Source organism: Lissotriton vulgaris, chromosome 5, assembly GCF_964263255.1.
Source record: "Lissotriton vulgaris chromosome 5, aLisVul1.2, whole genome shotgun sequence".
NCBI classification, from domain to species: domain Eukaryota; kingdom Metazoa; phylum Chordata; class Amphibia; order Caudata; family Salamandridae; genus Lissotriton; species Lissotriton vulgaris.
This window is the reverse complement of record NC_141693.1, coordinates 1,030,480,730-1,030,503,197: the sequence shown is the minus strand read 5'-3', so window position 1 is coordinate 1,030,503,197 and position 22,468 is coordinate 1,030,480,730. Positions and strand designations below refer to the sequence as shown.

The 22,468-nt window shown below is 43.1% G+C and overlaps 1 protein-coding gene across 2 annotated transcripts; it reads right to left on the bottom strand.

The window, feature by feature from the left end:
- Nucleotides 1-4,418: 4,418 nt before the first annotated feature.
- FGF8 (fibroblast growth factor 8) lies at nucleotides 4,419-22,150 on the bottom strand. Of its 2 annotated transcripts, none has more exons than XM_086920262.1 (5): nucleotides 21,269-22,150; nucleotides 21,126-21,162; nucleotides 18,741-18,921; nucleotides 11,933-12,039; nucleotides 4,419-5,465 (listed from the first exon to the last, which is right to left on the bottom strand). In XM_086920262.1, the coding sequence occupies exons 1-5, from the start codon at nucleotides 21,301-21,303 to the stop codon at nucleotides 5,187-5,189; spliced, it is 639 nt and encodes a 212-aa protein (XP_086776388.1). In that variant the 5' UTR covers nucleotides 21,304-22,150; the 3' UTR covers nucleotides 4,419-5,186. The 2 variants fall into 2 exon arrangements, with proteins under 2 accessions (XP_086776388.1, XP_086776390.1); XM_086920264.1 differs by having other exon boundaries at nucleotides 18,741-18,888.
- Between the last annotated feature and the right edge of the window lie 318 nt (nucleotides 22,151-22,468).

Sequence of the window (22,468 nt, the reverse complement as noted above, 5' to 3'; positions counted from 1 at the left end):
ATCGAATCTCACATCAAGGGCCTTGAATCCCGCTGTCATCTCTTGTAGGAGTGAGCCGATTTGACATGTAGTGTCCTCGGATTGGGCCACACTCTGTCCGCCTTCCGCCATGGCGGTGGAATCCTCTGGGGCAGACTCAGCAACTTTTTCAAAGGGAAGAAGTCTTTGTTTGGGATCTTTACAGCCCATGCTGCTGCTCCGGGGGGAGAAACGCAGGCGATTGCAGAATTGCCAAGGGCAGGTAGGCAGAGTGGGTGATGATGAGTGCCGGTGGCTAGCAAGTAGAGCCCAGGGGCCCTGTGACGGGGTGGTGTACCGGGGCCCAACTGCCACAAGTACTGTCCAAGAGCACATAGCTGTGGGGAACAGCGAGAGCCGTCCCTCTCCACTCATGTAGTGGTCTAATCCCAGGAGTCGCAGTGCCTGGCACCAGGTGATTTGATGGTCATAAGGGTGCCAGGCCGAGAAGTGGAGACGGGGGACCACACATAACAGGCAGCTGATATTGGAAGGCCCACAGGTGGAGGGAGGCAGCAAGGAAGGAGCAGGGCTTCTGCGTGTCTGGAGGAAACAGCAGGTAAGAGCAGCCTTGGGGTGAAGGGGGAGAGGCAGAGAGGCGGCCGGGCGCAGGCAGGACTCAGCCAGGAGCAACCTAAGTGATCGAGCGCTATGTCGTGAATGTAGGCCCGGGTGCCGCAACTAGGAAAAAACATGGAAACCCTGTCCCTACGTGCTCCAGCATATCACAGGGGGGAAGCTCACTACGCAGCTTGTAGGAGGCCAAACGGGCCCGTGCCGTACTTTGCTGCGCTCAATATGGAAGCCACAATCAGCCGTCCCGACCCACGCCCCGCGCACTCACCACACCTAGCCCCGACAGCCAGTCCGCATATTTCCGCTTCCTCCGCAGTGGTGTCGCGCCCCGTCTCTGAATGCTCACACCGCCGCCATCATGGATCTGGAGCTCAGCATGCCGCCGTCGCCTAACGCTGGCCTCGGTGCCCCAATTTCATGCTGCAGGGTTTATCGGGCTCCGGAGCTGCTCATGGAACCATCGGTGCTCGTTTCCCGGTTGGTGGCCACTCGTGAGTGTGGGATATTTAGTGAATGCCGGATCTGCTGACGGAGCTTCAGAGCTGCGCGGCCATCTTGGTCCGTGGCTTGGCCACGCCCCCAGGATCTTGGTAGTTTGTTAATACCCTCGGAGACAGACAACAAGTCGAGGTTTGAATACAACCATGCAATGACTTTCATCGTTTGCCCATGCTACAATTGGTGTTGCTAATGAGTTGCTTGCAATCCGGTAGAAATATGGGGGGTGTCCTCGACAGAGGTGTTTTGCTGTGGCAAAGCCTGCCGTCTGATCCCGGGGTAAACGACTGTGTACTACACCCTAGACCTGTTTTGTACATCTGTGAGGAAACTCCAGGCGCACAAAGAAAATACTTGCCAACTCCACATCCATTTATATCAGGACTCATGGAAGAATTAAAAAAATAAACGCATACCGGTTTAACATGATTTCATTGCATAAAAACGGCGCCAAAATTAATTCCTTACAATCACTATGGAAAACGGGAATGTAAGACCTGTGTCCAGCCAAGCAGACAAAACAGAATATCTGGCGACCTTATGGGTTCTTATTATTGGAACTGGAAAAAGAAAACTTGGGGGCTTATTCACAAGCCCCTTGCGCCACCCTTACGTCACTTTTCCCATGTTCAAAATGACGCAAAAGTGGCACAAAGGGCTTGTAAATCTGCCCCTTGGTCTTTTTACTGAGCTGGATTTAGGGAAGTATTTTTTTTTTTAATTGGGGCAATGATTAAATTACCTGTATTTTGTTTGAGAACTTACCTCATAAGTAAGGACAGCGACGAGGAAGACAGATGAGAGTTCATGTTATGTATGATGCCTCATGTCACACATCGTCTGTCGTGCTTTTCTAGCATCGCCTTCGAATTATGATTTACGAGATCGCCATTCAGTCAAGCGGAATGTTCTGTTTTTACAGCTAAAACTCCATGATGTATTTTACAACTGGTTAAGTGGCCGTCGGGAATATTACCTGAATTAAAGGAAAATGTTTTGGAAAATGTTTTTAACAGGTGCATTTACTGGTAAATACAAACTTTTTTAATATTAAAGGTCAAATTCCGAAAGAAAAGAATGGCCAGTCACCATTTTCAACAAGTTTCTGGTATTTACATTAATTTCGTTGTGCAATGTTCAAACCCACGTGCACACCCACCCAATAGCAAACACACGTGCATGGAAATGTATGACACATGCAAAAATGCACATTTTGCATTTATTCTTGAGATGGGAAACTGCTTATAAGAAAGAGTACATCCCATAACTTTTTGATCTCTCCGCTCACAAATGCGCACACTAGCCACAAAGGGGCAGATTTACAAGCCCCTTGCGCCACTTTTGCGTAATTTTTCCCATGTTAAAAATGATGCAAAGGTGGCGCAGGGTGCTTGTAAATTTGCCTCAAAGTATTTCTTTTAGGAGCAAACCCGAGCTATTTTTCCCGTTTCCCCACCTCAATTCATGACTTTACCAGGGGTCATATTACTAAGATGTGCGTTAAAAAACGCACATCGCACATTTCCCTATCGCCGGATTTTATCGCTGTGTTAGCGCGTCATTATCAACGCGCAACACGTAGGCGATATTAAATCCGGTGATAGCCGGCGATAGGGAACATTAGCACATGAAAATAAGCGTTGTTGTCACGCGCTAATGTGTGCCTTGATAATATGGGGGGTGGATTCAGCTTTATGATCCACATTCCCATGTTATCAATGCCTAACACCTGATCAGAGCAGGCGTTGGGAGACCTGCGATAAACGAGTTTATCACAGGTCTCCTTCTCCCAACGCCTGCCTTGGTAATAGGGTGTTACCACCTCCAACCACATTTTACATGTGGTTGGACGTGGGAACGCCCACTTTGCATATCATTAGCGATGTTTCTCGCTGACATGCAAAGTGGGCTTGAGGCAAGCGTTAGCATGCCCTTGTTAATAGGGCGCTAGAAGTATCGCCGCTTCCTCAGTACAATACGAAAAAGCGGCGATACTTCACTACTTCACCTTGGTAATATGGCCCCAGGTTCGGCTACGGGCAAATTAAGGAAGAATGAGGTCAGCTGTTTTTTTTGTAAAAAAAAACACTTTCAATGGCTTTGGTCTCAAGGTAGATCCTACACTGGCTTGTATTGGACGTCGTTGGTCACTTCGTTCACTACTCTCATCTTGAGTATATGAGTAAGGAGCTTTCAGTGATACGTTCCATTCCTATCCACCGATTTGCACCCAGTAATGGTTTTGTACCTTCCCCAACATGTGCTGAGGAATCTATGTAATCGGGGGTCGGTGTGAAGGAGAGGATGGTAGTGGAGAAGTGATGCACCTGTTTCAAAAGTGTTTTGATCTCACCCTACTGACACTAGGTTTTTGTATCTGCTGTTTGTCACTGTACATGTTGGGGTGGGCTGGCCTTTACTCACATTGTGCTGTATGAACCAAGAATCATTTGAAGAGGTGGTTGGTGTGAGCTATCCAAAATGCTTTGAGATGGTTGCATGGTGAGCCAGTGATGCGCTCACTGAGTGGATTAGAGTGGTCATGGCTTCTGAGGCCTGTGATTGATTGTAATTTACTTTGTTTTCCAGAGAAGACAACTTTGAAGGCATTGCAATCATCATATTTACCTGGAATTACAGCCCTTATTTATACCTTGTGTACAACACATTTAACTTAATTAATGAACCTGGGCTTGCTCACATTTTTGTGATGGCATCAATTTAGAGCTTTCATTGTAGGGCAGAGTCAACAACGACTCCAAGGATGCATGTGACACACAAAGTAATCTTGTGAAAGGCTGCAATATAACCAATGAGAAAAATGCTCGAAAGTAGCATAATGCAGTAACCTCGTCCTAAACTGTGTCTGTAAGTCTTACTGAATCCATAATCATGTTACAATGGACAAGCGGGAACTAACGGGAGTCCTGTTTAAATAATCTGAACCAGACAGTACATGTTGCTTACTGTGATTCAACATTCCCCAAGACAGCCAACAGATGAGAAACATATTATTAATGTCTTGATACACATTTCCATTTCCAAGGTCATTTTCTCATAAGGGGAAATTACTTTTCAATTAGCATTTTCAGTCATGTCATTAGAACAGAGAACTGAATAATGCCTAATCTTTGATTGTCTCTGTGCTGAGCTTTGCTTATTCTTATCATTTATCATTGGCTTAGTCTATTAACATTGTTTCGAGAATACTGGTGTTTCTTTAACCACAAATCATCTTACAAATGAGACACAGAAAAATGGTATTTATACTAATACAAATTTTAATACACAAATTAAATAAATATTTCAGTCATTAATATTAATTTGTACAGATATCCTCAGAAAAGTTGAGTAAAAAGCCATGCCAGACACCTGGCTTTTATACAGTGTTTTAATAATAACATTATTATTACTTTTTAAAACTATCTTTTACAAAAAAAAAATCCTAGTACAGGCCAGGGGCACCTTGTGTTTTCAGTTGGAAGTCGTAGCTTTTCATGCCCCCCTTCATTCCCAAAAACAATCTTTGGGAACTAAGGTCAGACATTCTGCACTCTCATACTTCGCATAAGTGCCTGTAAAACAGGCAAACACCATATTTCCAAGTTGGAAACTGTGAAGATGATGGAAAAAGCAGCTTTTCAAAATGGATCAACACTCAAGCAAACTTGTAACATCCTTTAAGTCAGTAACAGACTTATTTACAGAAGGAAAATAACCAAAGATCACATCCTTTCCCAGTTTTGAAGTACCTCTTAATTCTTTATTTTGTTTGCTTTTTTGGTTAAGTGGTTTCTTAAGTAGAACTTTTGGTCCGAGGATTTCTTTATATTCTTTGCTACCGTTTAAAAAATGATGTCTATGTTCCACCGTTGGCAAAAGCATAGCTACAAAGTTTTTGTACATTTTATCCTTGTTTTGTATAAAAAAAGTCACATTGGAATACAAAAATAAAGCATCTTTTTTGTAGAAAAAAATTATAAACAACTAGTGAACGTTTTCTTCTTTTTTTCTTTTTCTTTTTTATATAAATTGTTCTTCTAAAACTCCATTGGAGTAGAAAAGGATGTTGATGTTGAGGAGTATTTTGGTTCTCATCGTGGGATTGAATGTCGAGTTCTTTTGCTCCTCCTGTTGAAAGGGTAGTTAACGAACTCAAAGCGTCTATGAGGCTCTGCTGTCTGGTGGCCCTTCGGCAGCCGCTTCATGAAATGGACTTCCCGCTGGTGTTGTCTGGTTTTGGAGCCTTTCCTCGGGCGGCCTTTCCTGGTGAAGGCCATGTACCACCCTTCATACTTGGCGTTTTGCAATGCGGTATAGTTGTTCTCCAGCACTATCTCTGAGAAAACACAGTCTTTGCCTCTGCCATTGCTCTGTTAATGAGAAAATATAACTTGTTTAGTGATCAAAGACCAATATTCAGCAAAACATGAGAAATCAATATACCCATGTGAAAATCTGTAAATATTAAAACATACATCCAAATATCCTACTTTAGGGAGTCTTACTACTGATACAATAAAGTAAATTGGGCACAAGGAGTTTGTTCCTTCTAGTAGCTGTGTTTTGTCTGTGTTATTTTCACCTAGATATGGAAGTTATTAAGCTAATCTTAAGAGTGTTAATTGAATGCTTTTTTACCATTGCCAATTACATGGTGTCTGTCATCTTACTGGCATCACAGATCATAAGATGATACTTCCTGCCATGTCATTGAATTAAAAGTTTATGATGGTGCATCCCATGTGCTCCCTATGGTTCAAATGATGACTGATCCCACTTCTTGCACATCCCTGATTTTTATTACTTGACACCAGTTCTAGGGGGCTGGGTGCCTCATTTTGATACATATTAAATTCGTGATTAATATGAGCATGTCTCAGTTGAACTGAAATATTCAAAACCCAATTAGTAATGTGAAGAAAGATGAGTTAAACCACCCAACAAAATGTGAAAAATATGAGAATCTTGGTGTTTCTGTAGACTGGTCCCATCCATCACCCAAGAATCCAAACAAATGATTGTGTAAGGATGAATAAACAGCTAATTTAAATTGTATTATGCATCGGCTGGAGTATTATAAGTATTTGAAACACAGTGCACCTTACAAGTATAAATTGTGATGTAATGTAGGACTTATTTGATAAGTGGCGTTTACATTTTTGTGAAACAATTTACCTCTAATAATTTTCAAAGTAGACATCCGTGGAGGAATTGTTTTAAAAAAGGAACACAGACAGCCATACAGAGGCATTGGCAATCTGCCAGACCCTTCAAATAATGAAGGGAATGTGTTTTACTAATATTTGTACTATTACAAGCCCCCTCCCAAAAAAGGAAATAAGTAAAAGTATATTATATAGCAAGCCCTACCAACTGAGTCTTCCTTGACAATACACCCCTGGTGTACTCTACTTCCGTGAGCACAATATTTGTATTTGTGCTTATTTCTAAAAGACTGAAAATCATATCAATAGGATAGGTGAATTCTAAATTATACTTGACTTAAATGAACACAGTCATGTGACACAGGTATCGCTGATGTTTGAATCAGCAACCTCTCAGTTATTATTACACGGTGATGCCAGGGTTGAGTCACAACTCAGAGACTAGGGGCTCGGATACGTATACTCAACAAAACCTAAGCATATTTGATTGTAATTGCATTCATATGTGAGGCTCCACGACTTATTTTCCTTTCCTGCACACAATTTGTCAGTAGCTGACTTGCCTTTTTAGAGTGTTCTAGTTCTAGTAGGGGCTGTAGTATCAAAGCATACATCTCTGTAGGCCTCTAAAGAATGCATTTCATGGTTAAAACAGAGCTCCTCGCATTTGTTTTAGTATTGAAAGCACATAGCAACTGCTGTTTTTTGCCTGGTGGATGTTTCTAAATGACTCTGAAATTCCTATATAGTAGAAAATTGGTGCTAGTATGTTAAGTGACCAGAACATCTGCTATGATGTGTGCCTCACTAGAAGCAGTGGATCACCAATTCTTCATATTAACATGAGGCACTGGGTAGTATTAGGGCTTCCATGCCTAGCAAAAGCCATAGAGCAAGGGCCAGCAACATATCTTGTCAGGGTCCATTTGATTCTAATGTTATCATTCATTTGTGTTTCCAAAAAATGAACTCTCTGATAACCCCAGGAGACTAAGCTTTTCTTCTTCAGTAGAGCCCTAAATTGGAGTATTGTGTCGGTTGATATTGTTATAATGTCATCATTCACTGGCAGTTCTATGAATGACTCTCTCTTAACATCTTAGCCACCACTTCCATCTCAGCACAGTGGGCATAGGAATACTTTCTATTTATTTTTTCATTTTTTTTAGGAATACTTTCTCCTAGGGACAGAGAAGAAGCTTTTTATATCTTTCACTCATCCCTCAATAGGGATGAGTGAAACTTTTTTCCATATATATGAACTTAACTTTGTTCCATATAGATGATTTTGTAATGCCTTTCAGCATGTTTGTTATGCTTAATAATCTACATTGCTATCGCATAGGCTACCACTAGTGCAGCATCTCAGCTCTTTCTTGATCTGGATGCTCTTTTGGTTCGGTGCTAAGGTTTCCTTCAATTGGTTATGTCAAATTGTTGAGTTTAAGTAATAGAGATGTGCTGAAATCTTGTTCACTGATGGTTTACTAATAGTTTCATTAGTTCACTGTCTAGTTTATTAATGGTTTATATGTTATCTTGTGACGTAGGGAAACTTATAACTTCTTCCGGGTTAACCTCCCAATTAAAAATAACCTCCCAATTAAAAAAAATGCACGTCTGGTGGGCATGTGCACAGAAGTCAGTAAACGTGTCTTATGAGGGGGTAGTATATGTTGATTTAATGTTTGCCATGAAACTGGATCCTGTTGCTTCATATAGTGGTAGGACAGACTAGCCAGTTTCACAGTAGCAGAGAATACGGCTTACGAATACTAGAAGGTAAAACATAGAGTTGTGCTTTCCATGAAAAGTTCCAAACCATTAGAGCATTGTTCTTGTGGTTCCTGATAATGCGGGAAAGCCCGGATTGGAGAGCTTACATTAAGTTTAATGAAGCATTAGATTACTAACCAAAAGTGGTTCTGCTACTTAATTGGAGTAAAAGGAAAGCAGGGAGGAAAGGTCTTTGGTTCAGCAGTGCGCCTTTCCAAAGCAAGGCCATGACGCCATCCAAGTACTACACTTGGCAAACACCGCCTTAACTTGGGAGGTTTAAATCATCTAGCAGAATGTCCGCTGGTGCCAGTAAAATATTGGCAGCATGCTCTGTCTCTAAATGAAGAGGCTGCATCTATCATCATATTACTTCCATAACATACTGCTGAGAAGTCTTCCATTGGGCCCCTACCAAAGGAGGCGGACAGAAGCACTAAGTAATGTACATAAGAACACAGTAAATCTGTCAATCATATACATGAAGCGGTGAAACTATGTGACATTATGCAGGTGCAGAGCACTCTTTTGAGTTTTCTCACTTTGGGAGTTTATGCTACTGAATTATTCGGCGATGAAGGGGGAGTCAGAATGCAATGAACAAAAAGTAACAAAAAGCAAGATAAATGCCACTGATGTGCTATTGTTGGGTCTGACATGCCATATCATCAGTGGATGTGAAATAAGCAATGCTCTTTTAAATAACTGAAGATTTACATGTTGGGTACCATTTCAAAAGGCTGCGCACTTCTTGACTTAACCTGGTTAAATGCACTCATTTCTAGGATTTCTTCCCCCAGAACGCTTTCCGTAGTATAGTACTTTTTGTTCTGAAACATATTCTACAGCATGCTCATTAGAATGGGGCACTAAGGCCCACCACTGCAGTGGCAGTTAGCAATCCTTTCGGAATACCGTACCCTGTTCCATGTGTCACAGCCACTATAAAAAGGTGGAATATTTTAAGGCGACCCAAAAGGTACACATTAGCTGTGACGTCTTTAGTAGAAGGCAAGAGAGGTTGGAAGGGTGGCGCAAGGCGCCTTGCAGCTCATGTAGACAGTCCCTGGCCTGCCAGAAAAGCCCATGAAAGGTCCCACATCACTAAGAAGAAGTGCAGATGAGCACCTCCCTGTCAGCATCAGCCATCACAATTGACTTGGCCAGTGCGCATCCAAGTGGACACACGAAAGCATCTTCGTAAAATATATACTACAAGGGAAGCAAAATGTATACGCTAGTTGTGTAATTGATGTGCTTTACCCATTTGTGTAAATATTCATTTACACATACTAAGTGACAGGGCCTCAGTGTTGTTACTATGCCTCTGGACATTTATCTTATCACACCATAACATCTACCTCTGTAACCTGTGCTAAATGTTGTGTATCTTTACATTCAAATCAGCTTCCTTTACCAGTTGCGAACATCTCCTTTTTACTATTTGTGTTGAATGAATTTACGGGGGTTTCCTTTGAGATCCTCTTTTTCTGTGTTAAGCTTATGAGTTACATGAGCTCTGAGGATTTTCTATTTTATTCTCATGTCCTCTTCAGGTTCTCTCCAATTGAGTGAATGTTGTTTTTTGCAACTACCACATAAATGGAACAGATATTTAAGGGTGGTATACTTTTTATTTAAGGCAAAGTCATTTGTCTTTTGGTTTAGCCCTAGGTTTTTAAATTCTACTAAGATAATTGCATATTAATGGGGCTCTCTCCTGTTATCCACCATATGGGACCACTAACTTGTTTCACCATGTGCCTTCTCTTAAGAAGATTTGCCACTTAAACAGCAATTCACACAATATATGTTTGGCACAGTTTTATGAAAATAGAAACCCACTCAAGTCAATATAAATGTATGCCTTCACTGAAACCACTGTAACATATGTTTCTAATCATTACAAATAGCACTGTAACCCAAAAAGACTGGTGAGCAGTCAATTATATTTTATTTAAACCAGAGTACTTCCACTTTAGGGAGTTTATTGTGATTTTGTATTCATTAGGTGGTTTCTCTTTTTATACTTTTGAGGTACGATTAGATGCACAATTGGTTCTCTGCTATTATACTTATTACAGTTCCTGTACACGTTTAACAGAAGGTAGAGAAATAGATATACCGTGTATGCATTGATGTGTAAAAAAGTGGGCATGGTAAGCCATAAATGCTCAAGAGAAAGCTAAATAAAGTTTGCATGTGTCACACAAAATACAAAAACAATAGTACGTTAGAAACTGAGATTGTAACAACAGCATAAATAGACCTCCCTACCCACAATGTAGAGCAAAACATTCTAGCTGTGGTGAGCTGGATGTGATGCATAGTAATGAGATGAATGTGCAAAAGCAAAGGAACAGACTTTTCTGTTAGCAGGTAGTGTTGCCTAGGCCATGGAGAGCTTTGCAAGCCACAGCGGCCATCTTGATTTAGGTGCAGAACCCCAATGAAAGCCATGCAGACCACGCAGCAGAAGAGTCATATGTCAAAAGAGGAAACATTACACAGCACGCCTGCTGGAGCCATCTATAGTCTCAGCAGATTCTTCACTGCACTATATGACAGCCCAGTATATAGACAATTTTAATCGACCAAACAGACCAGTATGACATTTAGACCAATGATTTGAGATTGCAAAAACGCTGACCATTTTAGCCGTCTCTTGCCATCTTAATATTGCTACTGGTAATCTTTACGTAATTATTCTTATAGATTAACTGCACGAAGGGCTATATTGCCATTCCCATCATGTATATATTTTGTTCACAGTGTACTTCAAAAAATAGGCATTCCAGGCTAGGTGACAGAAGCTTATTCGGATAGTCTCACATCTTATCAAAGTTCGAATACACATGTATTTTGTCTGGTTTACACTCTAATAGCTTGAGTATTTGTGACAAAAGCTGCTGGCGTTATTGCCTGGGATAGATTGCTTATGTTGTGCAGGACAATAATATACATTTGCCTCAAAGCCTTTTGACAACCCTAACATGCACTGTGCACAGTGAGGGGGGGGAAATCATGTTTGGCTACAGCTGTCCTCGCTTCCTCTCGTCTGCATCAAAACCCCAACGGGCAATGTGCAACGTGAACAATTTATAGCCATCCCCAAAGGTAGCCGAGCAGGAAAAAAATGAAGGGTTTTGGAAGGTGGGATTGGAAAAACGTGACACGTCGGATAGGAATGAGAGGAGCAGCCAGCAGCACAACTTCAGCTGTGCAGATTGTGACAGGGGGCTGGGGCCGCGGATCTCAGAGGTGAAACAAGAATTCTATGGCAGGTATGTGCGGGCAGGGCGCATTAACTTTCATCACCCTGGGACCCTCACCCCACCCAGCACAATGAACACGAGGAATGAGTGTTCGCGCCGAGGCTCACATCTTTAGAAGTAATAATGGCTTGAAAGTGAAGTTTACAAAAAAGAAGGCTCCTCCGAGAAACCTCTGGGTGTTTAAGAGTAAGCATGACTAATGTGGAAATTTCAGGGCTTACTGATGAGGCAGGCTGAACTCGGTGTCTTAACATTCCAGATACGTGTACCATGTAATTGAACATAATAGCAAAGCAATTTGGCTATTTGTTAAAAAGATATATGGAATTCGAAACACCCCTTTCCTCCTTTCAGCTTTTTGATTATGTTCTCTTCTCTTTGTTACTTTTTTTCCTTTCCCACTACTTACATCCCTTTTGATAACAAGGACATTTTTTTTAACATGGCCTTGCGGTTGTGTTTGGTATGCTCCCCTTAACAGGACACAGCTCCCACCCCTGATTAGATTTAGATGGCAGCTTTTGCCCTTCCCGTTTGTTTTTAGGTCAAAATTCTTTTTTTCTGCGCCTGAGCCACAAAACTGAACATGACATGGTCGCTCAGAGCTATGATTCGCCTTACCTTGCCGATCAGCTTTCCTTTTTTGTTCATGCAGATGTAAAAGCCCGTCTCCGCGCCTTTAATGCGAACTCGGCTTCCAAAGGTGTCTGTTTCCACAATTAATTTTGCTGTTGGAAAAAGGGGGAGAGTTGTCACATAACCTCTTAATATATTAGTACTGAATACAAATATTTGATATTTGTTGATAAAAGCCAAGTTAATTAATTGATATAAATCCATATGTGTGGCCTTTATGTCTAGGGCTATCTATGTAAAAAACTAGTGTCTATGACTTTAACTTAGACCAACTCCATCATTTAAACTTTAGATAAGATTAGAAATGCATGGCAAACCTTCAGTGACAACAATCCTTTTGCTGTTTTCTTTACATTGCAAACTTGTGAAGTTGGAAAGAAAGCTGTGTTGTGTTGATTTTGCTAATGAGTTCATTTGCAGAGATACTCGAGTAGAATTGGCTGTGCGGTGAGTATTTTTCATGACATGTGGGATTCAACTGGTTCTCAATTTCCACACTAGAGGCACTCAACGGGTGGGCTAAAGTGCCTCCATAGACAAAGTGCGGCCATGGATCATCTGGCAGCAAGCTCTATGTTGCTGTTTGCATTGATATATGTATGACGTTCACATGGATGGCATCCTCATATGGGACATTAGACAGATGATCATATATCTGTGAATTAGCAAGAGAACCCTTTCCAGCTCCTGTGACTGGAAACATACATGACCAATGGACACCATTTCTTAAAACAATATTGCGAACTCCCCTATTTGTAATTTATTTACCATCATGGTGTAAAGCCCTCTTTTATTTGCTGAATTAGTGGCAAGTTATCTGCTATGATTTGGTTCTCCCTGTTGGCATCACCAGCTTAGAGCAATATTTGATTTAAATGCAGTGCAGCACATTGGCCTAGTGTTTCATTTGTGTTGAAACAGGAAGCAAGCACTGAATAGAAGGCTAATATATAGGAGGATCTGGGGTCTATTGATTATGTTAATTGAAGACGAACAAGGAGACCTGTGTTCTAACCACGCTCACACACATGATCAAATGTTGTGATCCTCATCAAATTGCCTTATGTCCCTGGAACTCATTTCCTATTCTGTCAAAAGAGGGCACAATTGAGACACGTTCTCTGTCAGGATTAATTTCTATGTACAAAATTTACTGTAAACTCTCTATGCTTTTTTAGGGCCAGAGACAAGCAACCTGCTAAATGTATTTTCAGAATTCTTGAATCATGTTTAAGTGGTCACTGCACTTGCTTAAGGTGTTTGTATTATGAACTAGAGGCTTAATCAAGATTTCCTTGATGAGTGAATTGTATAAGCAATAGCCTGTGGCACTTTAGATATCAGTATCGCAAATCCAGGGTGCTCGCATCCACAGGCAGACTTAATGAAGAACATATTTTGACTAAACTGGGACAAAGAAAAAGCTGCAACTCGCCCTTTCTCATCAGCACCTGCCCTCATCCCTCAACCTCCACTTTATCTCAAGGAACAGGACTCAGAGCTGCCTTTGTGCTGAATTTATGCCGCATGTGAGACAGGAATGCTTGAAGCTGTGGTCCTTGGCATGTTCCATCACTGCAGTGCCTTTGAGACGTTCAGGAGGCTAAAGCACTTTAATGTGTTTCACCTTTGTGTTAGTTGAGAAGGCATATTGATTTAGTCTCAGCCTTTAATGGAGACATTGATTGAGTTTTAAATAAGCTATAAATTATAGGTTGATGCAGCTATTAAAATGCACGGTGCCCAGTACCTCTGGCTTGAAACTATTTTACCTTTGCCCGTGCTGTGCCTCCAGCACGTAGGATTTAGATATATTTCCCTCTCCCTTGTCACCTACTCTTTGCCAATGTGCGTTCAGAGGATGCTCATGAAGGCAGCCGTCTTGTACAGATGCATAGGAATTGAAATTCACATATAATTACTGAAACAGGCCATTTGTGTGATTTAGGTCGAAATGTTTACTATGGGCAGAGCAGAATTACGTTTAAAAGTGTTCATCACAATGTCTAAGCACTGGCTGCTATGTTCTATGCCTTTTGTGAGAAACTAGACGCACAAATTTCAAGATTGTAGGCACAAAACCAATCAAACAGAAATCCCCAAGCCTAGTGTGCCACGTCTCTAGCTCCCTGACTATGACCCACCGTCAGTCCTCTATATTTGACAGTGAAAACTGACTCTCACATTGTCCGGCTTTAAAATCTTCACACTGGAGGCAATGGTTGCCATGTTGAGATAAATACAGGCTGCATACACCTTGGCAGATGATGTTCAAAGCAACTATATATTCATTCTGATTACTGCACAATTGGAGTGTTAACTTGCTATGTATTTATAAGATTTTGTAGAAATCCTCACAACACCTGAGACATTGGCTACTTAAAATGCATGTCAGAGAATACTAAGTGCAGCTCTATGCAACAATACAGCTATGCACACACACACAAACACATGCATTTGGATGTATATAAAGATTTTTACAATGAGCGACTTCTGTCTTTCTACCAAGGAAATGTGTTTTGTACAAGCTTTAGGTTCACTTTTCAATCTGGTCTCAAATATAGGTAGAAAGCTTCTTGGTTAGTTTTTGGAAATCTGTAACGGGAAATGCATTCCAATTTTGACCTATGGAGAGGGCATTTGGGGGAATAGAGATGTTAGCAGTCAAAAGGTGGAGGAAAATAGGGTGTACTGGCGCATTTTGTGCATTCTTATGTGCAGCTCGCACTATGCTGTACATCAAGAGTTGGGCTTGGCTTAGAGTATCATACAAAACTAGTGCTTCTGTTTCTTTATTCTTCAATCTGGTGTAACAACTGTGCATCTTTTAACAAGGATTTAACTGGAGATTGTTTATCTTGTGAGCTGAGGAATAAGATCCTCTGGCTCCGCTATATTAGGACCACCTCCACTCACTTAGGTAGACCGTCTATTTTCAATAACCCACCTGAGCTGAGAAAAAAGGATAAGGGTTGGCTCATAAAGAGTTTTTTAGATGCAAGGGCTATTTAAAGAGAATGGGTGGAGTTAATGAAATTTTCTATACAAGAATATGTGGCAATCCAAACATCTGCAAATCTGGAGCCTTGCCTGGGTCTGGTACCTCATTCATGAAAAAGCACTTTCTGTCTAGGTTCGGATTGGGCTCCCTCAGGTTCCAAATCTGTTTCCCTTTGCCAATGTTTTGAATCATCTGTACAGACCCTGTCACATTTGGTGTTCTTTTGCAAATTCTATCAGTTATTCTCACGCAAATGTTTAATTCCAAATTATAGGAGACCACAATTTAAGAAATTCAGGCCATTGTTATTTTTTTTGCAAATGCTCAATTGCCCTGAGGTCTGTCTGAGAGCAGGTATCTTTAGAATTTGCTTTACATCATCGAAATACCTTCATTTTTTGGAGTTACGGAGGTTGACTTTATTTACAAAGTGTAGCTATGACTTAACTTTGAGGTTTTACTTTCTATAACGTTTGTGTTCTCATTGGTTTAATGTTATTTACAGTTTTATGAAGCGATATTATTTGTGTAGAATTTTAACACTGAAATAAGTATGAATTGGTTGTGTATAGATTGATTGTAATTTGATATTGTGAATTACTGTTCTTTTATAATTATTTCTAAATGATCAAATAAAGAGTGAACTGATGACTATTTGAATTGATGTATGCATGTTTTTAATTGTATATGTGATACATATTGTTCACACATCGCATGTGTCAGCGATTATTACAGAAACATAAGCTATGCAACAAAGAGTACAGCAGAAGCTTTAGACAATCATTCTTATCTCTTAATATAAACAATATAGTTAGGTCAAAAAAATAACTATTAGAAGATGAGGAGTATCTTCAAATGCGCCTATGCGAATTTACATCAGCTCACCCGAAGGACTCGTCATATAAATGAGTGCATTTTTATCTCTAAATTCATACATGGTACCCTGTCACCTCTGTCTATTTCTGCAGTTTGCTAGGTGAAGTTCAAAGATCAATCCCACATTAAACCCCATTTTCTGCAGACGCCTGCTGCAGGGATGTTTACCTAACAGCTCTCCTACAAATGCTGCATGGCTTGAAAGATGGCGCGTGCCTGTGCCTCAGAAAAGACAATCTCGTGCCTGAAGTGGCTGTGAAGGGGTAACAACCACAGAGATATCACCCCTTTGCAGACCTATTGACCTCTCCAAGCACCTGCAGTGGCTTTATTGTTTCCGAAGTAGAAGTCATTTTTATTGATATTCGATAAGAATGCTATCTCGTCTCTTTCACAAATGAATTAAATAACGACCCCCCCCCCCCAACTCTCTGACCCTCCCCCCCCCCCCCCCCCTCCTTCTACCACACACTTGCATCACAGCAGCGCTGCCCCAAGATCAGTTTATTTTTAACAAGATTTAACCAGAGGAGGATGTTTGGTTGTAAATTGGCCTTAAATTAAGCACGTTGATTTTCTTTCGAAAACACAAAAGTGAGTGAAGTGGTAGAACCCTGCCCGGTGCGCGCGGCTGAGTGGAATGCGCGCGCTCCCTTCCAACCCTGCATTTACGGCCTTGTTAAGGGCTGTGTAATAGCGCTTAAGGTTTACTAGATTCTTGTTTGGGGGGCGCTTAGCATGTCCAGCTCTATTCTTCTCCTTCTGTGACAGCTTTATCCCTGTAAAATTATGCCTGGTGCTGGAACTTTGATGGAAAGTAGCTACGTAGAGGCAGCAAAAATGCAGCGAGACGCATTTGATCCCAAACCCGGACTGAGACGAGGAGAAACTATTCAGGAAATGTTAAAAAAGGTGAAAGTCAGAGGAGTTCTAATGGCTCTTCCAGACACGGGCGCTCTCTGGAGATTCACACAGAGCGCGCGTGAACCTGGCTTTTTCAACATTTACAGACTACAACTCTTTCGGAGCATTGCAGCTGAAAAACGGCTTGTTCTTTTTCTGTTTTATATCATCCACTTGCCCTCGCAGCAAGGAAAACCCGAGCCTTTCCCCTACATCTTTCATCCATTTGTTTGTTCGCTTTCCCCCCTTTCCACGGTGTGCTTCTCTTCATCCAGATGTGTCCTCGGTGTGCAGCAGTTAGTCTTTAATTACAGTGTCTTATGCGCTATTCTGCTCTTGCAGGGTTCAGGTTTAAATAGAATGGAGCTGCATTGAAAGCTCTACACTGCATTGAGCCCTATGTGTGCGCGCGCGTGGGCGCCTGGCCTGCGCTCGTGGGCATCCGTGTGGGCACGTGCGCGCTTCTGCGCACGTGGAGGAGGACGTCTCAGGTGACATATATCTTTCATTAAGGAATAAAATGTAAAACAACTCTCCCATTCTCTTGCATAGTGCCGTTCTGCATATAAAAGTACAGCACTGCTGACCCACCTTGCTTTCTTTCGCACTAAAACAGCATTGAAGACTTGTTTTGAAAAATGTGCCCAAATCTTGGATCCTTTCAGGTAACTGCGCTCATGGTCTAAAACTCACGCGCCAATGCTTGCAGTGGCCGGATTTATGACCGTCATGCACCCTCATAACCCTACCCTATCCATCTTTGCTACGTTTTGCACACTGTCCTCTTGGTGCAGTCAGGACAGCACTGCACGACTGGGTGACTGTGCACGACGCGCCAGCATCGTCTGGCGTCTGCAAGGCACGTGAGGTCGGTACCGCAAACCGACAGAGTCCCTGGTCACCCCACGGCAGCGGCCGACGCCACCAGCCAGGAAACTAAAAGGGTTTATGCGCAGATCCCGCTGCGGTGGTTCTTGACACGGACTATTCAGATGGGTGACATGCCTCGTTCTCATTCGAATGCATCACTCATCTGTTACAGTGGGGACCCCCCTGCACTGCCTTTCAGTCAAGCCTCTGCTTTGTCTCCCCCGACACATTCCAGTCCGTGCCAGTCTGGCAACACCTGGCACTTATGATACATGACTCAAGGGGCACAAACACAACATGCCACTCTATGAAGGGTGGCGCCCTTTCCAGTTCGCTCAGTGCATCTGCACTCATGCGCTCTGTCAGTCATCTCTCGGATTATGTGTTACTGCCATGGGGTATTGAAATGCGCCTAACACTTCATGTGTGCGGTTTGATGCATTATTATCACGCGTCGTCACCCGACAAGTGTGAAGCTGTGTCTATACTGCTAAACCGAAACATGTCCTCCTTTTAGCAGCCGCAAAGGATGAAACGCTGAGCCAATACAGCTAAACTATGTTAAACCCTATCTATCTATCTATCTATCTATCTATCTATCTATCTATCTATCTATCTATCTATCTATCTATCTATCTATCTATCTATCTATCTATCTATCTATCTATCTATCTATCTATCTATCTATCTATCTATCTATCTATCTATCTATCTATCTAGCATTCTTTTATTCGCGTCTAAAAGCATAACACAGGACATTCATAAAAGAGAATATATATAAATATTAAAATTAGATAACTATAATATTTTTAAGAAAAACACTGTTTGCCAGTAGTTTCTCTCTTCCACACTGTTCAACCTCCAACGCTGTTTCCTATTTCTTGGAGTATCAAAGTATGCTCTTGTAAAAACACGGACATAATTCGAATTCCACTGGCAGGGTGAAGAGCTACACTTCCTCACATCACCCAACATCTGACGTCAGTGTGACTCAGCGAGCATGCCACCAGTGGAATTTAATAAACAACATATGATGAGACAGGCAAGCAGCGGGGCAGGGGAGAGTAAAAGCCTCCGCGCCCGAGTGGAGGGGGGAGAGGGGAGAGGGCAGGAGGCCGGGGCGGCCCAGGCAGGGGTCCTTACCGTGCGAGTCGCCGTCCTCCGCCATGGCGTTGATTTTCTTGTTGTCCAGCACCTGCACGTGCTTCCCGCTGGTCCGGCTGTAGAGCTGGTAGGTGCGGATGAGCCGCCGGCTCAGCTGGTCTGTCACCAGGCTCTGCTCCCTCACATGCTGTGTAAAATTAGGTGGGGACTGAACAGTTACCTTTAGGAAATTAAAAATATACAACACGCTATTATAATTATACTTAAGACGAGCTCTACGTGACGCTGCTACTTTACTACAACACAATCAACAAACAGGTTTTTTTTTCTCTCTCCCCCAGGGGGGATTTAATTGAATTATTGCAAGACCCGCCACAGTGCAATGGTAATACACGTGGCTGGCATTTCGGTTCTACGCATGCTGCACAGATCTACACACACCCCTCTATGCTAGCGACACAGGCCTAGACATGCAGGTGGGACATGCATTATATTTGCTATACCAGCAATGTATGGCGTTCTGTACCCCCAGAAGCAAACCGATTTCAAGAACCGGGGGGTGCCCTGGCAGGAGCCTCGCTGGAAATCCCGTTACAGACCAACCCGCCTCCCATCTAGTATCCTCATTCCACGCCAATAACGAGGACAGCTCTTGGAGTCTCACACGTGTTTGTTTTTAATGTGCAAGGCTGCCCAATGGGGCGCCATGAAGCGGTCACTGGGAACATAAAGCACTACAGAACAAGGCGCATGCACGCACGTGTGTTAGCACGTCTACTCTTGCATGTCTCTGTGTAATATATATAAATATATATATATATATATATATATATTATATATATATATATATATATATATATATATATATATATATATATATATATATATATATGTGTGTGTGTGTCTATATATCTATATATATGGATATATATATATGTATATGTGTATAGTATACACATATATGTATGCACACATGTGGTGTGGTGCATACATACTTCTACGTGTTTATACGTATATCTTAATAATGCATAGGCATGTCTGTAAATATTAAACGACCTGTCTCGATTTATTTTCGATTATGGATGCTGACTCCCGGGCACAGCACTTGGGCCCCTGCCCGTGTTCCCTGCCAAGCCTTGTCACAACAGCTACATGCTACAAACTGTGCACAAACGCACATGCCCCCATAAATCTCCCCCAGCCCACTTGCCCCATTCCCAGCCCTTGCAGTAGGGCCGCTTTTGTTATTCTGCCCCGTGCACCCCTCCTCTGCCGAGGCGCTCTTTAAAGTCGTGCGCTTTATCGCCGACCCATGACATTTATAAAGATGCATTTGGAACAAATGTTAGGTGGTGAGTGGGGGCGGCTCTGGAGAGTGGGTGGGAAGGCGCTCGGGCGCCCAGACGCTGGCGAGGGACAGGCGCACGATGGGACAAGTTCAGCTCACCCCCATTGACAGGTTAATCCCGGGGGCTGCCTAACTCCCTGTCTAGGGTCTTCCCTTCCCTCGCGATTGGCAGACGACAATATTTTAAGGCCCACGTGCCACTCTTAGTGACGCACTCTGAGAAAACATATTTGATGCTACTTTGATAACGAATGCGACTACTTGATCCTTTCCACACAGCGCCTTATGGCGGTGTGTCCAGTTTATAAGCGCTAAACGCCCCGATAGATAAAGGGACGAACGTCGCGCAGAGGGACTGGTCCCAGTGTTGAAGTCGGAATTACTATCGGAGCCTTTTTGTGGCCTTCCTGATTTTAATGTTAGCCACATTATCAAAAAAGTACACCCCTGGGCGCTTGGGAATACAACTGCGCATTTACTCACTCCCAAGCCCCGCACACCAACACTCTTTACAATGACACGAAATCATACAACGCCGGGGAAACTGAAACCAACCCAATTCACGTGTGTCTTTTCAGCAATGTGCAGTATAATGTCCACTAAACCCACATTTCCCTAAAATATGACCACCTATTGCTTTTCTTCTCTAAATGAAATATTCTATTTCGGGAGCAGGAGCTGCTTTTTCCAAGGGAAATCGTCAGTGGCACGTGTAAAAAGTTTTAAATAAGTTTTCCAAGTAAGCAACATCATCCGCATGACGGAGAGTTATTTTTATCCTTTAAGCGGTTTAAAAGAATACGTTCTTTCAAGTCAGGTAGTTTGTGCGAATGTCCCTAGAAGTGTGCCGAATGTATTATTATTTTTTATTGCGGTTTGCTGTACTTCTACTTGCCTTTATTCAATTTTTATTTTTGTTTGTCAGCCTAATTTTATAGTGCTTAGACGGCACTGAACCCCCTTATACGCCAATTTACCCACGCCTGGCCGCGAATCAACACTGTATCTTAGAAATAAACATTTTCAGATCTAGTCATTTCATGCAATTAGGGTGATTAAAAATAGACGTAACGTACCTTAGCTTGCAAACACAGGGCAAACAGGTGCAGCAGCCTACAATGAAAAGCAAAAAGCAACCATTACTTTACGGAAGTCGGAAGAGGAATATTCTGAATTTGTGCAGAAAATGCAGTGTTTAAAGCAGTCTCCAGGTACTTACAGACAACCCACCGTGGAGGTGGTGGTGTGAGCCATCCGGAGCCCCTAGGCGGATGTGCCTGGCAGCGGACGTGCACTTCTTGAGGGGGTTTCCCTTCTGGGGTGTCCCCGATAAAGCGCTTCGTGAAAACACAAACGTCCCAGATGCAAAGGCTTGCGACGCGCCACTTGCCCCTGGCGAGTCTTTCACTGACACGCTGTCCTTTATTAAATAAACTCTTGCAAAGTCGAGGTCCTTGCTAATGCCTGTAGGTGTGGAGTCCTGGATAAACCGCTCCAAGAAACGCTGCTGGGGATGAACCGCTTGGGGGCAGCGGCGCCGTCCGCAGATCGAATCCAGAAACGCAAGTTAGGTGCAAACCGCATCCACCGGTGCCATGTGGTTAGTGGGCAAAGCCCTCTGTGGGCACAGCTGCCTTGAATAAACCGGGTGCTGTGAAGTGCAGGGACGCCCCACGGACCCAGCTCGCCTTTTTGCGCTCCGGGGTGGCCAACTCTGAGAGCCGCGGGCTAACCCCCGAAAGCTGCAGCGGGGCTCCTGTCCAGAGGTGAGATGAGGTAGAAACTCTGAGGTGGGTATGATTGGACGCAAAGCTCTCTTTAGTCAAAAAAATGAATATTTTTCACAAACTCTTTAACCCTGGCAGACTTGTGGTTCCCCTCAGCTTGGACTGGATTCTGGGACTGACAGTCTAGAACGGTTCCGTACAAGATAAACCTCTGCGTTTCCCCAGAATCCGTGCCCCAGAGAGCGCTGCCCCCTCTGTAGCAGAAAAGAAGGCGCTGCGCAGGTTGCGCCGGTCCAAAAACTGCCCTTTCCGAAAGTATCTGGGGCTCAGAAGGCCGGGTCTGCCAGGAGGTGCTGGCCCGGGGGCTGGCGGCGGCGCCTGGTGCTGCTGCTCGGCTTCGGCCCTGCGTTGTCCAGGCTGTCTCCTGCTGGTGGTCGCTGCTGTGCTCCTGCCGGTGGCCTGCCCTGGCTGCTCTCTGCCTCTCTCAGCGCTAAGTGGATGACGGCCAGCCCTCCTCGTCCCTCCTCTTGTCTCTCCGCGCTCCCCCTCCCTCCAGTGTCAGCCCCCTCCTCATCTGTCCGGCGTTAAATATGGGAGGGGGTTCGCCACCGGCCGGCCCCCTTTCTGCAAGATGTGTAATGAGACGTCCATTATTGGGGGCACTGAGAGGGTGGACGCGGGGGCTCATTACC

Excerpts from the sequence above, each read along its gene's own strand:
- FGF8 (XM_086920262.1), bottom strand. The coding sequence starts at position 21,303 with ATGGCTCACACCACCACCTCCACGGTGGGTTGTCT. Across the intron at positions 21,163-21,268 it reads ACCTCCACGGTGGGTTGTCT|GCTGCTGCACCTGTTTGCCC; the intron begins GTAAGTACCTGG and ends TTTTCATTGTAG. Across the intron at positions 18,922-21,125 it reads CCCTGTGTTTGCAAGCTAAG|GTAACTGTTCAGTCCCCACC; the intron begins GTACGTTACGTC and ends AATTTCCTAAAG.